At 44.8% G+C, this 23,745-nt stretch overlaps 1 protein-coding gene across 2 annotated transcripts in view; it reads right to left on the reverse strand.

Moving 5' to 3' along the window:
- Positions 1-22,584, reverse strand: part of LOC147420458 (transcription factor GTE6-like) — a 37,796-nt gene extending 15,212 nt beyond the window's left edge. Inside the window, exons 1-3 of one of the 2 annotated variants that reach the window (XM_086504453.1) lie at positions 22,258-22,584; positions 16,895-17,113; positions 16,669-16,746 (exon numbers count right to left, since the gene is read on the reverse strand). In XM_086504453.1, the coding sequence (XP_086360579.1) occupies positions 16,669-16,746; positions 16,895-17,113; positions 22,258-22,425 (465 nt within the window). In that variant the 5' untranslated portion in view covers positions 22,426-22,584. Of the gene's footprint in view, positions 1-16,668; positions 16,747-16,894; positions 17,121-22,257 lie in introns of both variants that reach the window. The other variant, XM_086504454.1, reaches the window with a different exon arrangement.
- Between the last annotated feature and the right edge of the window lie 1,161 nt (positions 22,585-23,745).

Below are 23,745 nucleotides of genomic sequence, written 5' to 3' on the forward strand. Positions count from 1 at the left end.
TCGTGCTGCCGCTTCCTCCTTATTTATTTTCTTGCGTCGCGCTCGCGTTCTAAAGCAATGCGATTTTCTTCTTGTTGTGCGGCATATCTTGCGTTTCTTTCGTCGCGCTCGCGGTCCTTGGCTTCTTGGTCTACGGCCATTCTTGCAATTTTGTCATCGCGTTTACGGTCTCTTTTGTCGCGCTCACGGTCTTGAGCAAGGCGACTTGCTTCTTGTCTATCCATCATGGCCATCATCTGCTTGACCATTTCCTCCATAGGGTTTGGTGGACTTGGTGGAGTAGATGGCGAAGGGGGAGGTTGAAGAAATCATCTCCGGGTGGGGACGAGTCTTCGTCGCCTCTCTCATGCTCATCACTTGTATGCGAAGTATCCATTCCGCTTCGGGTGACGACCATACACTATAATCTTGGGTTCTTAAGCTCGCGAGGAACTTGGGTTCTTGAGGGTCTGGGTTCTTGAGGTCCTTGATTCGTAAGAATCTTGGGTTCTTGAGGTTCTTGAGTCTTGAGGGTCTTGGGTTCTTGAGGTTCTTGAGGTTTTATTTCGCTTGCAAATCGCGTTGGAGAAGGACCTTCTCTTCACTCGAGTTCTACTCCTTTCTGCGGGCGCACCCCTTGGCAGTCTTGCGCTCACACTGTCACAAAACGGGAGCGTACACGAGCACTTAGAAAATCTGAAAATTATAATTCTTTGAAAACATGAGAGAAGTGAGAAGATCGACACAGTATTGGGGACCAGAAGATGGGCTGGTCCCCCCCCCCCCCCCCCCCCCCCCCGTTAAGAGTATTCTTTTATTCAGGGAGAATTCTTATACAAGCACGAGAACCCGAGGAAACCCCTCCGTTCTGTAATCTTAGACCCGAAGGTCGTGCTTTCCCGTAAAGGGCTTGGGCACAAGGCCGTTCCTTCCCGTAAGGGACTTAGGCGTGAAGCCGTACTTCCCGTGAAGGGCCTTCCCGTAAGACGGGAGATTCCTGCAAAACAAACCACACAAACACGCGACAACAATTCGTATGGCAAATCCACAATAGATACCTGTCGCTCTTGCACGGGAAAAGAGACTTCCGTGCTTCGTAGTCTCGCAATCTCTTGCGGCAGAGTCTTCTCTTGCTGATGTTGGTACCTCCCGTGAGTGAGGACATGTGGTACTTTTATAGCTCCCTGGCCACGGCACGAATAACTGCTCGCGTAGAGATCGCGGCCGTTTTTTCTTTTTTTCTTTTTTTCTTTTTTTTTGCGTTGTTCTACCCGAATAAAGGAAGAGAGAATTCGCTGGCTGGTTTTGTTGCTTTATCTTCTAAGTGGCTGCCCACTTATTAAGTGGGCGGCCGGCATATTTTAAAATTGGTCTGAACCTGCCCAAAAACTCAATAAAACCTTATAAGTTAAAACCAATGCATTTAACAACACTTCCCAGGCGTCCCTGGATGCAACCACATGCACGAATGCAATGCAAACATAGATTCCTCGCAGGAAAGCGTCTGCCTTCCCGCGATTGTTCCTACTTTTCGTAAAAAGCTTCATTGAACCCATCTTTATTCTTGTGCTTGCGTTCTTACGCGTATTTTCTTACTCAGTTCGGATTTCCTCCTTAGCCTACGGGATGCCCCCTTACTGATGCACCCGTCACCCATCATGTGACGCATCTGGGGCACTCGTAACCCGGTCCTTTCCACCGAACTTACAAAAACTCCTTCGCGATGTTTACCGTCACCCATCAAATGACACATCAGAGTTGTTCGTTCCTGATGGCAGTTCCTGTAGCTACAATCTTTTAATAGTTCTTAGTGCACATAATAAAATATCCTTTTTAAAAAATTTAATCATTAAAAATAAGAAAATAGTCCAATTAGCAACACACACCAAGGTTGCTTTTTCCCACCTCACGTTGATTGGTCGGCTGCTAAGTGCACGGTCCGCTCTCAACGAGTGAAAAAGAGACACAAGGGGAGGCTGGACAAGCCCTTCTTTCTTGGGATTCCAGTCACTCTTCAACAAACACGATTAGGAATCGGCATGCCCAAGCGAACTTGGGTTCGTGCGATCGCAACAAGCAAAAAAAATTCTTGCGGTTCTCGTGGTTCTTCCCTTGAGTAATGCTGCATGCAGAACACTTCCAAAGCTCTAATACCAATGTAAGGTGCAGCGGAATGAATGTTGTATTTTCTCAAGATTAGTGATCTTTATTGCTCAAGGTTCCTTTTAGTTCTTAGGGAAAGAGAGAGCTTTCCGTCTATGGAGAGTGCTATGATCACGAACAAAGTGAGTGGATATTGTGCGTGCAAGTGAATGAGACTGAGAGAAGGAGAGAGAAGAGATGCGACACCCGAGAGGTTGTAAAACCCTCCTCCGAAGGCCCCACTCTCGTCGGCGAGAGTGGTCTACTTTGATTGCACAAAGGTGTACAATGCGTATGCAATGGACTGATGCAATGGGACTATGCCGATGACGACGACGGTGGTGACGACGACGACTCGATGGCTGAAATCTGTAGTCTTTTATCTGCTGTTTTTCGGGACTGTTTTGGTGGCTGAAAATGACTGTTTTGGCTGCGTTTTTATGGCTGAAAATGGGGGAGCATCTGCAACCAACTTGGGGGCTGATCTGCTACTGTGCATAAGGCTGAAAACGCTGTGGTCTGATGCAGATTAGGGCTGTAAACAAAAACGCTGGCTGAATCTATCTCTTGCCAAAAACGCCAGGCAGTTCTGGGTCAGAGAACCAAAAACGCTGGGCCTTGGGGCTGAAATCGCTGAGGATTTGCAAGGGGTAGCTAGTGTTAGTAGAAGCCTGCTGCTACTGTAGGTAAAGGGTAAAAACGCCAAGCACTGGATGATGATGGCGATGGCTTCTGGAGATGGAAACGCCAGGGATGAGGGAGAGGTATGGCGAGGGTCTACTGCTGGGGGGCGGGGGGGGGTACTGCTGAGAAGTTGCCTGTTGAGCGGGAAGCTCCTGCTGCCTCTTCTGCTAGAAAGTGCTAACTTGGGTTTGCTTATATATTAACTTAGCAAAATTGCCCTACCTACTTTTGTTGGAAAGTCACTTAAAAATAATAAGTGAAAATAACCAAAAATAGGAAAATAGGCTAAATGCACTGGAAAATTCCCCTAACTGATGCTAATGGATTCTGATGGGAATTCCGATGATCATGCTGTGTGCAACCGGAGGATATGCATCTATGCTAAGTGACTGGGCATGCACGATCTACGAATAGACTAACAAAAATGCCAGATCCCTGCTAATCTAGACTTGACTGAACTGACTGAACCCTGCTGTGGTGTAGCTTGTCCACGGACACATAGGGTTGGGATGTGTCACGTGACAGTGGTTAACATTGTGAATGAAGGTGCTGAGACTGAGAGATAGAGAGAGAAGAATACGACACCAGAAAAGTTGTCAAACCCTCCTCCAAGGGCCCCTCTCTCGATGGCAAGAGAAGTCTATGCTATTGATTGCACAAATCTCGTACAATGGTCTAAATGCAATGGACTTGCCGACAATGTCGACGACGACGATGGCGATGACAAGACAGGCTGAAAACTAAAAACGCTAGGGGCTGAAATCTGCAAATCTTGTATCTGCTGAATTCTGACTCTATGTCGGTGACAACGGCGATGACAACAATGCGACGATGACGCGCTGAAAACAAAGATGCTGAAATCTGCGAATAGCGGGCTGAATCTGCAAACGCTGGCTGATCTGACCTTGCGGCGAGGATCTGCTACTGGAAGGTGAGATCTGCGAGGGCTTGGGGGTTGCGGTGCGGAGTCTGACTGCTGAAAATGCAAAACGCTGATGCTAATGGGGTACTTGACGCCGGGAATCTGCAAATGCAAAAACGCTAGGGGATCTGCTGTGAATCTGCTAACGCCGAGCTGATCTGCAACTGCAAAACGCTGGGGCTGATCTGCAATGGCTGAAAAACGATGGCCTTTCTTGATAGCTGAAAACACTAAGTTGTTCCGCCGAAGGTCTTGCTGAGAAGGCGCACTGCCCGACAATTGGGTCTCTGCTGCCTCTTCTGCCAGATACTGCTAGCACTAGTTTCTTATATAGTTCCTTGTCAAAATTGCCCTACCCAGTTTCCCAACAAAGTCACTTATTAATAATAAGTGAAAAATGGGTAAAATAGGGAAAATAGGTTCTGTGCACTGAAAAATGCTCATGATGGAATCTGATTGTAATATGATGATCATACTGTGTGCAACCAGAGGATATGCAACTACTCTAAGTGTCTGGACATGCACGGCCTGCGAACAGACTCACAAAGGTTGCCAGAACACTTCCTAAGCTGAACTGAATTGAACCCTAGTCATGAAGTAGCTTGTCCACGTACACATAGGGTTTGATGTGCATGTGACATTACCGTGTGAGCTGAGCCTAGAATGAAGAGATTATGAACCAAGTGAAAGACCTCTTGGAAAAGGGTCTTATCCAGCCGAGTACTTCACCCTACTGCTCTCGGTGGTGTTGGTTTTTAAGAATGACGGATCTTGGAGAATCTGCATTGATTATAGAGCTCTTAATAAAATCACCATCAAGAACAGATTTCCGATTCTGAGGATCATGAGATTCTTGACTGACTACAGGGATCCTCTTGTTTCAACAGGATCGATTTGAAAAGCGGATATCATCAGATCCGAATCGCGCCAAGAAATGTCTATAAGCCAGCTTTTCGGACAAGCTTCGATTTATATGAATTTTTGGTGATGCCTTTTGGCCTTACCAATGCTCCAACGACTTTCAACCGAATGATGGATAGGATTTTCAGAGAGTACAGATCTTTTGTTGGCACTTTCTTTGATGACATTATAGTCTTCTCCAAGGATGAGACAAAACATAAACACCATCTGCTACAGATCTTTCACGCATTGCCAGATCACAAGTTAGTAATCAATGCCAAGAAGAGTGAATTTTTCTTACGGAGATACATTTTTGGAACACATCGTCTCAACAGCAGGAGTACAGATGGACCACACCAAGATTGAGACTATACGTGATTGGCCCGATTTGAAGAACGTCCATGAAGTTAGAAGCTTTTTGGGCTTATGTTCTTACTATTGGCGGTTCATTAGAAAGTTTGCAGAGGTCGCTTCCCCTTTGCACATTGTGACACAGAAAGGAGTCCCTTTCTCGTGGGGACCCACAGAGATGACTGCCTTTCAGGCTTTGAAAGAGAAATTGACTACGGGACCAATTTTGACGTTGCCGAATTTGCAAAAGTCGTTCGAAGTATATTGTGATGCTTGTGGTCCTAGTTTGGGTGGGTCTTAATGCAAGAAGGCCGTGTCATTGCCTATGAGAGCCGATTGTTTTCAGGGCCGGAATTGACAGCACAGATTTATGAGAGAGAGCTTTTGGCGGTTATCTGAAACCAGCCCGTGGTGGGGTAGGCGTTGGCTTTCACCCGAAATTCTTTACTTTATACACACACACAGAGAGCACTTTGCAAAGAGAACCTGCGACGGGAGTTAACACTTAAACACACACACGACTCGGAAGCTAGAATGCTCTGAGCAAACGCCAACAACCTGTAGGCCCCAAAATTGGCGCCCCTTTCGGTATTTCTTTATTCTTTAGGAGGGTAAATTACAAGGTAAGGTCCTGGGAATCCTTCACGTGTATCCACCTAGATACCATTTGATTTGGCCAAATTTCGGCAGCATAACAACCCCAAAACTTGCGCGAAATCAATTCCCCTGCTGGAACTCGCTTGCACTGACGTATACCCTCTGATTCCTGTCCAAAAACAGTAAATTCAGCACGCTGTATTTACTGGTTTTTGCCCTGTTTTCAGCCCCAAACAGTCCCCTAACTGTCCTTTGCCAGTGGGGCACGATTCCCAATGATCCTGGCGTCCGTATGGCTGAAAAACAGTCAAATTACAGCGCATACACAGCGCTGATTTTGCACCTGTACGGTGAGGTTATGACCCTCACCAGTGCCTGCTTTGGAGCAGCAGTTAGCTACCCCTGTTCCTGCTCAAGGAGGCTCTTGCCTCAGCACAAAAGCATGAACCCACACAACTGTACATCAGTCAAATGAGTAGCCCTCTTGTGGGGCATCACATAACTGCACATAGGGGAGAAAGAGAGCAGTATGTAGCGTGCGGGGCATCACTCCCGTCACCATACTGTGCATAGAGGGCAAGGTAAGCATTCCATAGCTTCTGTACTTGTTGCAATCCGCCTGTGGCTGAAAATGGCGCCCCTTTGTTGATATGCAGCTCGTTTTTGCCTCCCAAAGTGGCAGAATCGCTCACAAGCTGACACGTCGCCCAGTTTCCGAGTTTGGGCTTTCCCTGCTAAAAATATCTCAACTGGTGCGTCAGTTGACTTCGCGACAGAGTTGTAAAGTGTTCCCCTAGTCATACCGAAGGTAATGACGCGAACACATTTCGTGGCCCAAAATAGCAGTTCCCTAAATTTTAGGAGATGCTTCCGTTGGGCTCCCACTGGTCTTCTGACCATCTATCCTCATTGGGACCGCATCCAAAAATGCAATGTGGCCCAACTGTCGGATACTTTCTGTTGGTAGTCCCACCTTGACTTTACGCCTTAATTGAGTTCACTTCCTATATCCACCAACTTGCTAAGTGCGACGGGGGGACCTATATGATCTTGCTCTGAGCCTAGACATCCTCTTACCATACGAATTCCAGTGCCGACCACTTCCCGTCTGCGGGTGAATCTACCGTTCACATTGGCCATACAATGTCCGACCGTTTGCTACTTCAAAAAGAGGGTCTCAAAATAAATAAAATAAACCCCATTGGAAAGAAACCAACAACCAAGGTTAGCAGTTGCCACATCTCTGTGACATGGTTAATAACTGCCACGTCCTCGTGACATTATCCATGCTCTTGCTCAATGGCGACATTACCTATTCGGAACCGAATTTTACGGTCTTCACTGATTCATCAGAGTTTACGGTACTTCTTGTCACAGAAGCAGCTTTCGAAAAGCCAATGCGGTGGCTAACATCTTATCGCAGTTTCACTTCCAGACTGTCCATGTACAGGGACAGAAGAACTTGGTGGCAGATGCTTGGTCCCGAAAGCCGTTAGTCTTGGCAATTTCCGCGATTCATCTTAGAAGCTTCGAGGATATGGTCGATTTGTACGCCACAGATCCAGATTTTTCGGATGTATTCACACGAATACAGAATGGGGAAGTAGTAGCGGGATATTCCATACGAGATGGCTACTTGATGAAGAAAACGATGTTGTGCGTTACATAGCCGTTGAGGGAAAAGGTTCTAACAGAATGTTATTCTCCACCATTTACGGGTCACCACGACATTGACACCACCTTGACAGGTGTGGACTGTTACTTCTTTTGGCCGAGACTCAAGAAGGACATGGACGATTCTGTACGAAGTTGCTTGGTATGCTAGAAGGTCAAGTTTGACAGCCTTTACCCATTCCCAACCGCCCCTGAGAAAGTATTGCTATGGATTTCATTTTTTATCTCCCGAAGACACAGAGTTGGCACGATGGTATTTGGATTGTTATTGACAGATTTAGCAAGCAAGCTCATTTCATTCGAGTGAAGAAAACAGTCAAACTGGACCATTTAGCGAGACTGCTCATTGCCAAATTATTCAGATTACATGGCATGCCTGAGACAATGGTCTCTGACGGAGATCCCCGATTCACGAGTTTGTTTTGGAAGGCTATTTGTAAGAACATTGGCACATGGTTGCAGTTCTCGTCATCTTTTCACCCGCAGACAGATGGGCAATCTGAGATTGCAAATTCAGTCGTACTGGATTTATATTAGTCTTACATTTCTGATCAAAAGACTCAATGGGCAAAGTTTTTGCCCTTGGTGGAATTTGCCTACAATAACACGATCCACTCTTCGACGGGGAAGGCGCCATTTGAGATTATTGAAGGTGCTACGAAGGTTCCACCCTTCCTAAGCACGAAAGATAAGATTTTTGAAGCTGACCAGTACACGAGGGACTTGGACACTGCTTTTGCCAAGGTACAGGAGGCTTTAGCGAAATCTCAAGAAAGACACAAGAAGGCAATGGATCGACACGTCGCGATTTGAAATTAAAGGAAGACGATTGGGTGCTCTTATGTTTTGAGGAGGCACACCTAAGAAAGAAAAAGGGAAAGGAGCGGCTTTCTCCAAAGCTTAGTATGAGATACTATGGACCTTTGCAAATAAAGAAAAGATAAATGATGTCTCCTTTAGACCGAAGCTGCCCAATACTTGGAGAATTCACAATGCTTTTCATGTGAGTCTCTTGAAGCCTTTTAAAGATGATGTGCCAGATAGAACCCCGATTCAGCATGGGTGAATCTAGTGCAGCGGGCTTGCACAAGAGGGGAGTCACTCAGCTCCTTTGTCAACAGATTACTTTGATTTTTTTTTGATATAGAGTCACTCATGTCCCTTTGGGTTTCAGGAATACTGCTAGGCTGACAGTATTTTGTTGTATGACTTTATGAATTGGAATTCCCTAAAATGAGAATGATACTGATTGATTTGTACTTGACCTGTTTGAGTGCAGGAACTAAAAGACGAAATGATTGCAGCATTTCAGTCTCATAAATCTCTATAGACATGATTGCAATATGGATTAGTTAATCGTGTATCTATGAGGTCCCGACTGGATCTAAATGCGATTACTAAACACGTTGCCGATTAATAATGGTCTGAGATTTGGAATGAATTTGAATGTGATTTGTCATGTGATGTCCTGTGATGTAAAGTGATGTGACTGTCAATTGGTACATGGGTTAGATGTGTTGTACCTAGTGCGTCGGAACTAACAATCAGTGTATGCTAAGACAATTTATGGCCTCTGTTTGCAGGCGTAATCGAGGGTGATTACAATTCTTTCAAGAGGGGGGTATGTCACAAACTGATGACGTGGCTAGCCCTGGACACACACACACCATGCGGATAACTGCCCGGAAAATGCACCGCAGATTACGCTGATAGTCTGACACGTGGCAGCCCGGAATTTACGGCGCAGACTGCTCTGGCAGTGCTAACGTGGCAATCCGTACGGAATCAACAGAAATTACGCTGGCAGATATTTGCGGCAGCTTTTGGCACAATTGCTTTTGAGATTATAAGCTTTTGAGTTTAGAGATTTTGGGGCTCTGCTTTTGGGCATCCCTTGTACTTATAAAAAAGTGGGCAAGGCCTCACTTCTCAGAGCATCTGGACGCAAAGTCTGAGAGTGAGCGCCTGCCTACTCTCTTGTACTTTGAACACAGATTAATATAAAGAGAAATATTGAAAGGGGCGCCAGTCTTTGGGACCAATACCTCTAGGCATGAAACTACGCCAAGCCGTGTCAATTTTGTGAACTGTTTTGAAGTGAATCTTTGTTGTGTCGCGGTAGAATCTTGACTTGGAGTGTCCAAGTTTGTTACAATATGGATATATTTGATAACAAATTTTGAGAAAAAATCAATTGTCTAAGTGTTCGGATCGTCTATTTTCAATTGAATAAAGCAATACCGAAAGGAGCACCAATCCTTGGGGCCTACAGGATGTCGATCTCCGTGTGCGCAGTGACATTATAGTCACTGGATGAATCTCTTTTTTTCTGAGTGCTCTATGTAAAGTTAACAGGTAATTGAATTAGTACTGGCCGGTTATAGGGACCTGCCAAGTCACATTTGAAGCACGCTCTTCGAACTCTGCGGTATTTGAAGGCGACCAAATCATTAGGCTTCACTATGCGACTGGAGGTACAGACTCCAAAATCATTTTACGAGGATGGAGTGATTCAGATTAGGATGGTGATCCAGATGGACGATGGTCGAGTGACTACAGGTTATACCTTTTCTTTTGGCTCAAGAGCAATTTCATGGAGCAGTAAGAAACAGCCGACAGTTGCCTTATCTTCCACGCGGCAAAGTACAAGGCTGTTTGCAATGCCACATGTGAGTTAGTATAGTTACGAAGGCTACTTTCGGAGATGGGCTTTCCCTAGCATACGACCATGCTATACTCAGACAAACAAAGTTTTATAGCCATTGCTAAGAATCCGGTGTTCCATGCCCGGACCAAGCATATAGAGATACAATATCATTCTGTTCGTGAGAAGACCAAAGATGGCTTTGTTCAACTAGAGTACATTCCAACGTTAGATAACCCTGTTGATATCTTCACCAAACCTATATTATATGCGACATTATCCTCTCATGCCATCTCCCTTGGACTTGTTTCCTGTCCAGGAACTGAGAGGGGGTGTTAGAGTTCAGATTCCTGTCCGATGGTGGCTCCAGTATCTCCCAGTAGCAGATTAGGGAGTGAGGGCTGTTTTGTGGTTCTAAATTGAAGCCCACACACCATTTTGATAAGGGGGAACCCTAATTCACTCCCTCACAAGCTCAGATACGAGATTGCAAAGAGGCGAGACTACACTACACATAGATTGAGCAACCATGAATGAAATTGCACAATAGTAAAAAATTGCAAGTTTTTTCACTTAAAACCAACCCTCTCTCTCTTCCCCACGGCAATATCTGATGTGTCAAATTTTGGGCCAAAACTAGGCCATTTATAGCTCATTTTTTAACCCAAAAACGACCACTTTTGATGAGAAAAATCCCCCATGGAGTCAAAACAATCCCTAAATTTGTGGATCAATCGCATAAGCAAAAAAAGCATAGATATGCATCAATTTTCATCAATATTCCATTTTGGATCACTTTCCATGCAATTTTATGCCGCCGCCCGCTCACCTGCTATTTTTGACAATTTTTGTCCGCATAGAACTTGTAGGTGATGTATGTACACTGTGACAATCCAAACACACTTGCCATATTCTAAATCCATATTATACATATTCTAGAAGAATTTAGCATAAACGGCACCGCACCCAGGGCTCCAACTCCCCACTAAGATATGCTCATGTAACGGCTACCGTGGAAGCATATGTAGATCAGGTACTCTCTGGCACTTGGTCCCATGCATCTAAATCCATGCTAAAAAAGATCATACACATCATTTCACATCACGGACGTGCCACGGATCGCAATCTGCAGGTTCTTCTGCTACTGTCACGAGGACGTGGCAATTGCTAACTTGAGTTGTTGGTTTCTTTCCGATGATTTTTGTTTAATTTTTGGGACCCTCTTTTTGAAGTTGCAAATGATCGGACATTGTATGGCCAGTGTGAAACGGCCAACGGCCGAGAGTTTCACCCGTAGTCAGGAAGGGCAGGTCACCACGAGTTGGTCGGGTCAATCGGCACCATTAAAGCTTGCCTTCTCCCTTTGTTATGTCCCGCTCATAGGAGAGGGGATCTAGCCCAGACGCCATCGGGATGGGCATCCAGTGTCCGGGCGGACGTAGTGTGAACACGGCCAGTGTGGCCAACGAGGCCAAGGCCTCATTTGCAGTAATCGATCCCCATTGGCAGAGTGCCAGTGGTTAGCCCACGAGGCTAGGAGTGTGCCAGGTCACCTCGAGGAGGTGAGGCCGGGTGGTATGGGACGCTCGGTCTTACAGGTGCACGCCTACGTCCTCGGACGCTAGCCCCAACACGGGGGAGCTGCCGGATGGTGGCTATGGTCGGGTAGTTTGTCCGACGCGTGTCTGTAGGCGGTCCGTGTAGTCGGGAGATCCACTCCCTGCATTCCTTTCACCCTTGCTCTATGTAGTGCGACGATTTGCTCTCGTGCATCTGTCTCTCCCCTTTGCACATATGGTAATGCCCCACTAGTTGGTCTTCTCAAATGACCATGTACAGATCTGGGGGATTATGCGCGTATGCCAAGGCAAGAGCCTTCTGTACAGCAACCGGATTAGCTAATTGCTAATCCCCTTCAGGTACGCACAGTTCCATCGCGAAGGAATGCGAGAACGAAGAGTTTTCTCACATGAAAACTCGTCCCATTCGAGGCGGGAGCACCTGAGACACGCGTAGGCGTGCTTGCTCCGCTCGAAACGGTCCAAAACAGAGAATTACAGCCTGCTGTATTTTTCTGCAGGTTTAGGGTTTCGCACCTAAACTGCAGGGAATTGCCAGGAGAGCCTTGGAAAGGCCTTGGGATGCGTGTACAAGGCAGTAGGCACCTAACAGTGGCTAAACAGAAAATTACAGCATGCTGAAATTGACCTGCAGCTCACTGGAAAGCTTCCATATGTAAAGGGAAAGTGTCCTTGACGTGTACTTTTGACCTACAGGGATATTTGCCCCGTTATGCTGGCGAAATTGGGTCAAAAACCTGCAATTACAGCCATGGACAGGTTTGGACAGCTTGGTGAGGGTTAGGTGGAAGCGTTCGGATCGTTTATTTGTCAGGGGAGCCTTGCGAGAGCATTGGGTGCTTGTACAGGACAATTTAAAGAGATTTCCCGCGAGGAATCTCCTCTAAATCAAGGGCAAGTGACCCTACACGTGCGAGGGCTCGAGCGCTACCCCGAAAAGTGACCGGCACGCGGATCGGAGCGCAAGACAGAGAATTCAGTGAGCTGCAATTTCCCGCCAGGTTTTGCAAAGAGCTCTAAAAGTGCGTGGAAAGTCGATGTTAGCTTGGGATTTTATCCGTGGAGACTTCTATTGTGGTTATGTTGCCAAAATCGGGTTGGAGTAGAGGAATTTTAGCCTGATAAAAGTGGGACAGCTTGTAGAAGTTTACAGGTTTTTCTCAAGTATAATAAGAATAAAGAAATACCGAAAGGGCGCCAGTCTTTGGGGCCAACTGGGTGTCGTTGTCTGCTTGGTAGTGCTCTAGCTATCAGGCCGTGGTTTGTCTTGAAGTGTTGAATTCCAGTCACAGACTTATTCGTGAAGTTCCTTTGTGTCCTAAAGTCTAAAGTAAAGTTTCGGGTGAAAGCCTACGTCTACCGCCCTACAGACCGATTTCATGGTTCCATTGCCGAGACATAAATCACTTTTTCCTCAAGAAGTGAGCCTCGGTTGTTTTGAGTAAAGACATAGTACAAGAACTTGGAATTACACTATGACTGACAGGACAGATGACACCAGGGAAGAGGGTTCTTCTTCACAGGACAGACACGATGTTCGCCCTGCCAAAAAGTGGTCAAATTAGGGCTGATTTTTTGCTGCGTTTTTAGGGTATTGCAAGTATCAACCACCAAGAGATAGGGAGAGGTCTCACGGTGGTAGATTGGCCACTAGATCTCCTGCGGAGTCATGTGGGTCTGCCAGGTGACGCTGCTCGCCGATTCTTTGAGGCGATTGCTTGGATTCTTTGACGCATTGGTAAATCATCTTGAAATTTGAGCTTACTGGGTCGTGGGTGGTACGTCACAATATTGTGGAATTACGCTCGTTTGCAGAGGCAAGAGCCTCTTGCACATGTAGAAGTTAAGGGACAGGTTGCAAGATGCTATGTGGTGACCTATGGATACGAAGTGGATGGAAGAGCATGAACTGTCAGAGTCACCAAATGTATTGCAGCTTTACCTTGAGGCCTTTGGGTTACAGCCTACGTATGCCCAACCCAACGTCTGCAAAGGAGGGGTAATGATAGAGCTAGCACATCAAATGTACTCATGGTTTCAGTGTAATAGCAGTGTACATTGTTTGACAAAAGTATGAAGGTCTCATTAAGTCATTTGTACACATATTTTGACAATCTTTCTTGCGGATACATGCAATGATAAAAGGGTGCTTACCACACTAAATCATCTATGGCATGTATATATGGCACGCAATCGAGGACATTTGCGATTTTAAGAGGGCGGTATGTCACGAGGACGTGGCAATTGCTAACTTGAGTTGTTGGTTTCTTTCCCATGATTTTTGTTTAATTTTTGGGACCCTCTTTTTGAAGTTGCAAATGGTCAGACATTGTATGGCCAGTGTGAAACGACCGACAACCGAGAGTTTTACCCGTAGTCAGGAAGCAGATCACCACGAATTGATCAGGCCAATCGGCACTAGAATCCGAGTAGTAAAAGGATGCCTAGTTTCAATTCAAAGTCATTTAGGCCCCTCACGACACTTATAAGTTGGTGGGTACTAGGAAATTAACTCAAAAGACGCAAACTGGATACGTGGCGGCTCCATATGCAATTGCCAAAAGCATCTGCAAGAGGGGACGCCATTTCAAGAGGGGACTCATTTCACCCCATAAGTGTGTGCTACAGTGTGTGTGAGTAGTGGGTGCAGGTGCTCACAGCTTTAATGGAAAGCTTGCCTTCTCCCTTGCTCTATGTAGCGCGACGATTTGTTCTCGCGCATCTACTCTCTCTCCCCTTTGCACATATGGTAATGCCCCATTAGTTGGGCTTCTCAAATGACCATGTCCAGATCTGGGGGTTTATGCGTGTTTGCCAAGGCAAGAGCCTTCTGTACAACAACCAGATTAGCTGATTGCTGATCCCGTTCAGGAACGCACAGTTCCATCGCGAAGGAATGCGAGAACGGAGAGTTTTCTCACGTAAAAACTCGTCCGATTTACAGGGGAACAATCCCATTGTGTGCAGGAGCACCTGAGACACGCGTAGGCGTGCTTGCTCCGCTCGAAACGGTCCAAAACAGAGAATTACAGCATGCTGTGTTTTTCTGCAGGTTTAGGGTTTCGTACCTAAATTGCAGGGAATTGCCAGGGGAGCTTCGGAAAGGCCTTGGATGCGTGCACAGGGTAGTAGGCACCTAACAGTGACAAAACAGAAAATTACAACATGCTGAAATTGACCTGCAGCTCATTGGAAAGCTTCCATACCGCAAGGGAAAGTGTCCTTGACCTACAAGGATATTTGCGTTGTTATGCTGGAGAAATTGGGTCAAAAACCTGCAATTACAGCCATCAACAGGTTTAGACAGCTTGGTGAGGGTTAGGTGGAAGCATTCAGATCGTTTATTTGTCAGGGGAGCCTCGGGAAAGCATTGGATGCTTGTACAAGACAATTTAGAGAGATTTCCCACGAGGAATCTCGTCTAATTCAAGGGGCAACTGACCCTACACGTGCGAGGGCTACCCAGAAAAGTGATCGGCACGCGGATCGGAACGCAAAACAGAGAATTCAACGAGCTACAATTTCTCACCACGTTTTGCAAAGAGCTCTAAAAGTGCGTGGAAAGTTGATGTTTGCTTGGGATTTTGTCCGTGGAGACTTCTACTGTGGTCATGTTACCGAAATCGGATTGGAGTAGAGGAATTTTAGCCTGATAAAAGTGAAACAGCTTGTAGAAGTTTACATGTTTTTCTCAAGTATAATAAGAATAAAGAAATACCGAAAGGGGCGCCAGTCTTTGGGGCCAACTGGGTGTCGTTGTCTGCTTGGTAGTGCTCTAGCTACCAGGCCGTGGTTTGTCTTGAAGTGTTGAATTCTAGTCACAGGCTTATTCGTGAAGTTCCTTTGTGTCCTAAAGTCTAAAGTAAAGTGTGCACGTGACAACAACGATCTCTCATCCTCTCTCTAGCGCTTCTTCTCCTCAACGTGTAGACACCCTACACATGGTGTTTGTGCTTGCAAGTCATTGCGCTGTCCATACGGTGGGCGGTTCACGCTAGGGGGTTGTGTAAGAGGAGATCTATCGCGATAGATCCGAGATCCATTGGCTACCCAGTCCTGAGAGGAGGTTTGCTCGCGGTTGCAAAAAAGATCATCACTCAATTCAAAGAGATGAAGAAGGAGGAGTTCGTTTTTGCCCTAAAAAGCTCTAAAAACAGGCTTTTGATGTTTTTTTTGTGCTACAGAGGCCTCTAAAAATCTCTTCAGAGATTCAAAATTTGGATATGCAACAAAAGTCAAAGTTGATCCTCTCGATGAGCCCTACGCATTGACGCGTTTTGATTTTAATTCTGACAATTTTGAGGAATTAGGGTTTTCAACAGTGAATTAGGGTTTCTATAGCATGGACAATTTCTCTGTCTGCACCCGACAGATAATGTTTCCAAGAATTCAAGGCATGACTGATTTTCAGGAGTTGTGAACCCTTTTTGCCTTGGCAAGCAATTTACTTTTGTGGACTATGATATGCCTCTTGTGCTTTAAAAGTGCTCACAATGCTTTTGCCACAAGCATCGCTATGCACTTCAGAATACTTTCAAAGATCTGGCACTATCAAAACAGGCCATGTAGTGCACTTCTGTTTTAGAGGCTAAAAGGCAGTAATCTATCTCTTACCCAGGCCCCAAAGTGAAAGTGGCAACCTTCTTGGTCGACTCACGAAGGAGCGCTGCATTCTAAACAAACATCTGGACGAACCATATGTAGTAAAAGCATAATCCAAAAAAGCTCCTAACATCATGAACGCACCATAGAGGTGGCTATCTCTAATGGCTGCTATCTTGGCCAAATCCATGTAAACTCCTTCCTAGGAAATGATACGACCTCTGTCATGAAGAACCCAAACTTCTTCCCATTTATGACCAAAGCTATTCCCATCTTGCTTGCACATGCCATAAAACAAATCCAGCCTCTATTACTTTGCATTTAATGCTGGAGAAAAGTTTGCTTCTCATTTCTGATATTAAACTTAGCTAGTATCCACTAACTACATAAACAAGTTGAAATCTTTTACCATAAAAGCACCAGCAAGATGACAACTGCAGAAATCCATGGTCATTGGTGGTGGCCTGTGCCCACCCAGTGTGTGCACCTGTTGAGCATGCGTGCATGTGTGCGTGGGTGTCTTGAAAGGGTGTGTGTGTGTGTGTGTGTGTGTGTGTGTGTGTGTGTGTGTGTGTGTGAGAGAGAGAGATTACATCATAATAATCATGTAATTTGAGACCCTCCACATCCACAGGCTTCATAAACGGCCAGGCCCATTTGTGAGACGTAATCTGACAAATCAAAGCCATGAGTATCAGCTAAGATTCCTGCTTGTCAATCAATCAAAATGCTGAAGACTCAAAAAACACGCAAACTATCCCCAAAGATGCACATTCCAACAGAACTTTCAGAATACGACAATTATCCTAAAGCATCTACCTGACGCAAACTGTTGCCAAATTGGCGCATTAACTCCGCCATTCGTTTGGATGTAGCTGCTTCACGCCGTGCTGCATCAGTTTGTTGATTTTTTTTTGCATTCAGTGCATTTTTCTCTCTGTCACGGTCTTTGGAATTCAAACCGCCTTTGCCTGGCAGGATTTTGCCTTTTGACATAGAAGCCCGCGATTGGATAACATCATTTACCTGCTGCTCGACCTGTCATCTTCACCAAAGTTCAAAAGCCTTGGACTTTTTAAAAGGTGAAATACAAGCTGAAACAATAAGTCATTTTTAAAGGTCTCAGAGTTTATAATGAGTTACAGCACATGGCTACAACATTCACATCGGCACCTAGTTGAAGAACGTAGGAGTGTTCTACCTTAGTGAGTGTCCAGCAACCAAAATACACGATGTCAGCAAGGAAATAATGAAGGGAAGAGTATTTTTCCAGATAACCTTGGATTACTCAACATAGTCATAACCTTCGATGCGCCAAATAGTGACGTAGCAACAATACGTAAAAGTAATGTCCAATTGACTCCACAATTTCTAGACATGATAAAAGAAGACTGCAGGCCTGATATCACAAAGAGCATATAATCCTCCTCACCATTGGTGGGGTCCTCAACCTCAAACCCTATGCAGACTCCTCTCATAGGGAATAACGGATTGTCTTATCTTGTTTGTAGTGGGCAGGGCTCTATAGTAGGCAAGATGAACCATGTTATTCAGGTTGACAGCAGATGATGATGAATGCTTGGGTGGTGGTAATAAGACCTCCAAGGCTGTTGCTTATTCTTGAGCCTGAACGGTTTTTTTTGAAAGTAACCGGCTTGGACACCAAGACAAGAATATTCAACAACACAGAACTGAAAGAATTTTAGCACTTGAACTAAAAGAGATGAGAGAAGTCGACACAAAGTGGCGGAGTTCAGCTTCCAAATGCACTGGCTCCAAAGTCTCGTGCCCCTTTCGGTACTTCTCTTTATATCGGTAATCACAAAGTACAACTGCCGGAGGAGGAACTCTACAATTGTGTAGCCATACACCAATCTATAGAGTGGCTCCTCAAGGCTCACTTATAAAGAGTCGCGTGAAAAGCAGGGGGTCCAAACACAGGGTACCGCCAAAAGCTATCAAAGGTAAAAACGGTAGCCCTTCAAGCATGACCCAAAACTGGCCCAAAAGCTTACATAAAAAACGGACACATCGCCAACGGAAAACGTGCCACATTTACAAAAATATGCCATGTCAGCAGTTTGGTCAACAATGCCACGTCATCACTTATGGTCTCCATTGTTAAGTTGGGAACTGCAGATCTACAAGAACTAATAAAAGCCATCAAGAACGAAAATCTCCGATGTGTCATATCATGGGTGCCATTAAGCATCACAAAGGAGTTGCTCCATAAGTTTGGTGATATTCCTAATGCGTCACAGGATGGGTGACGAGAGCATCAGATAGGGAATATTCCGTTGGTATGAGCAAGAAATTTGAGCTGGGTAAGAATTACGCGTAAAGACGCAAGCACATGAATAAAGATGGGTTCTCATAAGCTTTGAATAAAAGCAAGATATTTTTGAGTGCTTTCTGAAAAAGCAAATGCTTTACCGCGAGGAAGTCTATGTCTGCATTGCATTTGTGCATGAGGTTGCATCCAGGGACGTCTGGGGAGTGTTGTGTAAGCATTAGTTTTCAGCTCACAAGTTTTTATTGAGTTTTTAAATAGGTTCACACTTTGTTAATAAGTGACTAGCTACCCACTTAATCCCTGTACTTATGGCATGTTGTGATCAGTGAGCAGAGCTTCAAGTGTTTGGGCTACATCTCTCTCTAGTGTTCTCTCTCTCTCTCTCTCTCTCTCTCTCTCTCTCTCTCTCTCTCTCTCTCTCTCTCTCTCTCTCTTTGTGTGTGTGTGTGTGTGTGTGTTTGGCATTGATCTCCCTCTCTCTCTAGCGCTCCCCTCATCCTCTGCAAAGACACCCCACTTCCAGGCCCACTGTTTGCAGATTGCACCCATGCTCGTTCAGTGGGCGGTACCTGATAGGAGGTTGTTTACAAGGAGATATGTGGCGATAGATCCATGATCCATTGGCTGCCCGGTCCCGAGAGGAATTTTGCTCGCGGTTGCAGACGTGATCACCACCCGATTGACCCTTTTCCATTGCACCTTTGACACATTGTTCATACACTATGGGCAAGACGCCATTTGAAATCGTCGAGGGTGTCCAAAAAGTGCCACGTATATTGTGCACCAAGGACAAGGGGCCCTAAAGATAAATGATGTATCCTTCATAATTAAGTTGCTAGACAGGTACATCAAGAGTTCTAGATAGAACGAGATGGCTAAATTGAATGATTGAAACACAAGTGTTATGTGTGAACTAAGTGTCTAATTTGTGAATTGCATGCCATGTGGATGTATTGTCTTGTGGGGATGGTCATGGCCATAGTTTGCTTGATTGAAATGAGAGAATATGAATCTGATAGCAACAAGATTTAGTAGATCAAGACATCCGTGAAAAGATCAGCGCGGTCTGGATGTGATTGCTAAATGGTTACATTGATCAGGATTTGTAACCGAGACCCTCAACGGAAATTCACAAAGTGATGACATAGCATGCCCAATTAGAAGAGAAATCGCAGAGAGGACGAGAGAAACTAAACCCACAAGAACAAAAGAAGTCTGAACCCAGAAAGTGTGGCCCAGAGACCTAAAAGTGGCTAGGAATTAAAAAACTAACCCCTAGTGACCTAAAGAACTTTAGGAGCGAGCCTAAACCCCAAAATATCGAAAGCTTGAGCTTTGGGGCTATTGACTGTAAATTACGCTTGCTGTGCCCACTGCCAGCGTGACAAGCTATACGGATTTTCGCGATTTGCATTGGGCTGATGACGTGGCAATTGCCTGAGATTTTGAGTACTGATACTTTTGGGTGATGTGCTTTTAGAACTGAAGCTTTTCACGGCTCTGCGTTTAGGCAACCCTTCTACTGTTTATAAAGGACCCCAAGGCCTCACTTTGCAGAGAATCTAGTTGCAGAGTTTGAGAGCGGAGGACCCTTGGGAGCAAGGTGGAACCAAACGTAAAATATTGTACATATGTGGTACATAAGGTACACAGTCCTGTATGGATTGAGGTTTAAGGTCTACTTGCATTAAACATCAATCAAGTGACCTACCATGGTCGCTATGGCTCTTAAAGATAGCAAGTGTGTGGTGCTTCTTGCAGAAGAAAGTGGTGATCTTTGTAGCATCAGACACAATAGGCAGCACCCAAGGGAGTTTCCCTATCCCCTCCATGAGTAAATCAAGGCAACGTGCAACACAAGGGGTCCAAACTATGAATGGAAACTCTGCTGAAATCATGTCACCCATTGCCTTGCAATTTGAGACATTATTAGTGACAACATGTACCACATTCTCTTTAATGGCCTATCGAATGTGTGTAGATAAACCGACCTGTTATATGTTCCCCTACCTTCCCTGCAACCATGGCTCGCAAAAAGTAAGTAACAAGGCAAGATGGCAAAAAAATGTTGATGATGTGTCGTCAACGTATGTCACTCCAACCATCTAAAATGATGGTGCACCCAAACTGTTTCCATCCTACCTTCATTGGAAACAAAGCCCTATCAATCAAAGCCTTCAGCTCATCAAGCATCATCGTGCGCATTTTCTTGTAATCTAAGCCGGTCCATGAATCTGTGAAACCAACCTGAGCGATAGCCTTCACCATCCTTGTCGACTAGTCACTCCTCAATACATTGAAGGAGATGTAGCAATCTCCATCTCCGCCACCTTTTGTCGCTCCTTGATCCAAGATTCAGTACCCACACACCAGGGCAAGGTGGTCTGCCGAGGCCCTGTGACATCCTCCGTATTAGTAATATCCTCAGAAAATACATCCTCATCGTCCTACATGGCACGAGCCCTCTTCCTGCTAGTATGAGTCTGTGCACTAGGCTCACTACTTCCTACTGTTTGATCCTGTGTGCCCATGTCCCCAAGGTCTCCGAGAAGGGAATCATGAAGAGCGTCTTGCATAGATTGTTTTCCTCTACCTTTGTTTCCTCCTATCATTGCCGGGAATTTATATGCAACCAACTGATCTTTTACCATGGGAAGCGACTTCTTGCATGCTCCACAATTGGCAGTACAACTTATTTCCGTCAAGTGTCTGACGGTGCTCATCTTTTGCATCCCACAATATTTGCATTATCAGCATCGCGTACCTGATCTGGATTGCACTGGAGTCTCCACAGGTATGAATGTTCCAGAGGAGGTTGGCTTCGCGAGGCATGGCGTTTTCTTCGCAAGAAACTCGCTCTGTGACACTCTCTGAACTTGCTCTAAAGAGTTTCTGTAGAGCGCACAACTCTCTGGAAGTAATACAAAGCCCCAATAACGTTTGGTAGAGTCTCCTGAACCAACCAACCTTGGCAATGAATAACTAATGTGTATACAATGGGGACTGAGGGTTGCTTTTATAGCAACCTCAGTAGATTGACCTACCGAGACTTTGACAAATAAGTAAAATAAATACCTAAAAGCCAAACTGAATAAATACCTAAAATAAACTGAATAAGCCAAGATTGTCGTCACGCTCCCTCTGTCTCAAATGTCGAAAGTGTGAGGATCATAATTAATACATTTGCAACTCCAGCATACAACATCAAGAATCTCTCTATGCGGTCCAGACTTCAGTGTCCTCACTTGACTTGTTATCGATCTCTTCAATAGACTTACTTGCTCTCTTGCATTTGACTCCTCACAAGGTCAAAATACTCGTAAGTTAGAAAGGAAAGTACACAGTCACACATACACAGTTGAGATTGAAGAGTTAACTATGGAAACACATGAAGCTGCCCGAGGTCAAAAAGAGTCAAAAAAAGTAGAGTACTAATGCGCTACAATAATTCACCAGCCATGCTAGAAAGGATGTCAGAACAATGGCCCAACAGTCTTCAAATGAAAAGGAGTTTGCAAAAACACCAAACCTACGTAATATTGGTTTATCCTAGGAACTAGCAAATGAACACAATACTCAACCAAAATGCTGCTAAAATCTCTGTTTACACCCGAAGGAAGGACAGAGGTCTAAAACAAGAAAAGCATCAATGTGAAAGTTCATGAAAGATAAGAGTAAAGGGTCATAAAATTTGCTTACTTTTATTCTTGGGTGCACGTTTGTTTTTGGAGGACATCGCCCAAAATCTCTAACCAAGTGGCAACAGTTTGCTTGCACAAACTGTTAAGTATGAAATTCCACACACACAGTATCTCTCGGGCGCACACATGCATGCATGCATGGCAAAATTCAAGCAAGTGCATTCAGGTAAGAAGGACAAGAATCTGACCTCTTCAATTCGAGAAGTAAGCTCTTCAATTTGCGTTTTGATCTCGAGCTTGGGGTCTTGCAGAGGCAAGTCCTCCTCTGATCCTCCTGCTACTCCTAATCCCTCTCCTACGCCATCACCATGAGCGTCCGCATGAAGAGCTGGTATGTCTAGCAGTAAGCTCGTCATCTCTCTCTCCCTCTCTGTCGGTGCTGGGCTCGCGTTTTATTTTTAAACGATGGAGCTGACTGCACTATGTATGCGAGCATGAATTGTTTCTCATGTAGGAAAACAGAGTCTTTTTCATTGTTTTTCATACAATGCATAACGTCATGAGCTTATGCTCGAGAGGCATCGCGTACCTAGCTAGATACGATTGGGGGCAGCGGACCGCCGCCCGATGGGGGGGGGGGCAGTGGTCCCCTGCCCCCAATCGTACCTAGCTAGGTATGCGGTGCGTCTCGAGCATAAGCTCATGATGTTGAGGAAAGTCACAATGTGGGAATTATTGTGAGACTTTGTCCAAAACTTCTTGTGGAACAAGGTGAAGACTTCAAGATGGCCTCAAGAAGGCGACATTTTTGCTCTGGTAAATTGAGTGACTATTAAAACACATGTGACATGTTAATGGAGCAGTGTTCGAGAAAAATGCATTTCACTATAATATCATGATTTTTTCAATTTCAATCGAGAGCTGGAAAACATCTACTTTTCTAAAATTTCCTCTTGGCGAATTCAAGAAAAGGAATTTTGTATTATTTTTCTCGAGCACTTAATGGAGAGGGATTTTAGATAGATAGATAGAGAGAGAGAGAGAGAGAGAGAGAGAGAGAGGAGAGAGAGAGAGATATGCACGTGCACACACACACACACACACACACACACTCTTTAATAATGAAAATGTTCAAATGAATAAAGTAAGGCTTCAACAAAGAAAAGTTAAAAGATCATGATTGCCAACACATTTGTAAGGTTCTTTTTTATATATAAATATATAAATATATAGATAGATAGATAGATTATATATCGAATAGCATTTATTATTGCATACCAACAATTCAAATAAATATTCTTCATATTTTATTAGCAAACCGTAATGTGAACCATCAACTAGTAAAATTATATGGTGTGAGACTTGAGTGTGTGAAATGATTTGACATGTCAACAATCAAAGTTAAGGTGATGGTGACCATTGGATGGTGAGTGCTTTGCACGTTTTCTCCACCACTCTCGTATGGCCTTCTGGCCAAAAACTAGTCTTGCTTGGTGGGCATTGCTATAGAACTTGAGAGAGAGAGAGAGAGTTACATTGTCACAGTCAGAGGGAGCAAGGACTCTTAGATGCTGATCACATAACCTAATGCAAAACATATATGAGGAGGAAAACAATGGGATAAAGGGTTGTCCTCGTGCTCCATAATGGTTACATAGAGAAGAACGTTGGGTTGCAATATATAAGATGCATTTCTAAACAAGGACTTATATAGATATACATCAACCACCTAGGAT

Source organism: Adiantum capillus-veneris, chromosome 28, assembly GCF_014529385.1.
Source record: "Adiantum capillus-veneris isolate H3 chromosome 28, ASM1452938v2, whole genome shotgun sequence".
In the NCBI taxonomy this organism is placed as follows: Eukaryota; Viridiplantae; Streptophyta; class Polypodiopsida; order Polypodiales; family Pteridaceae; genus Adiantum; species Adiantum capillus-veneris.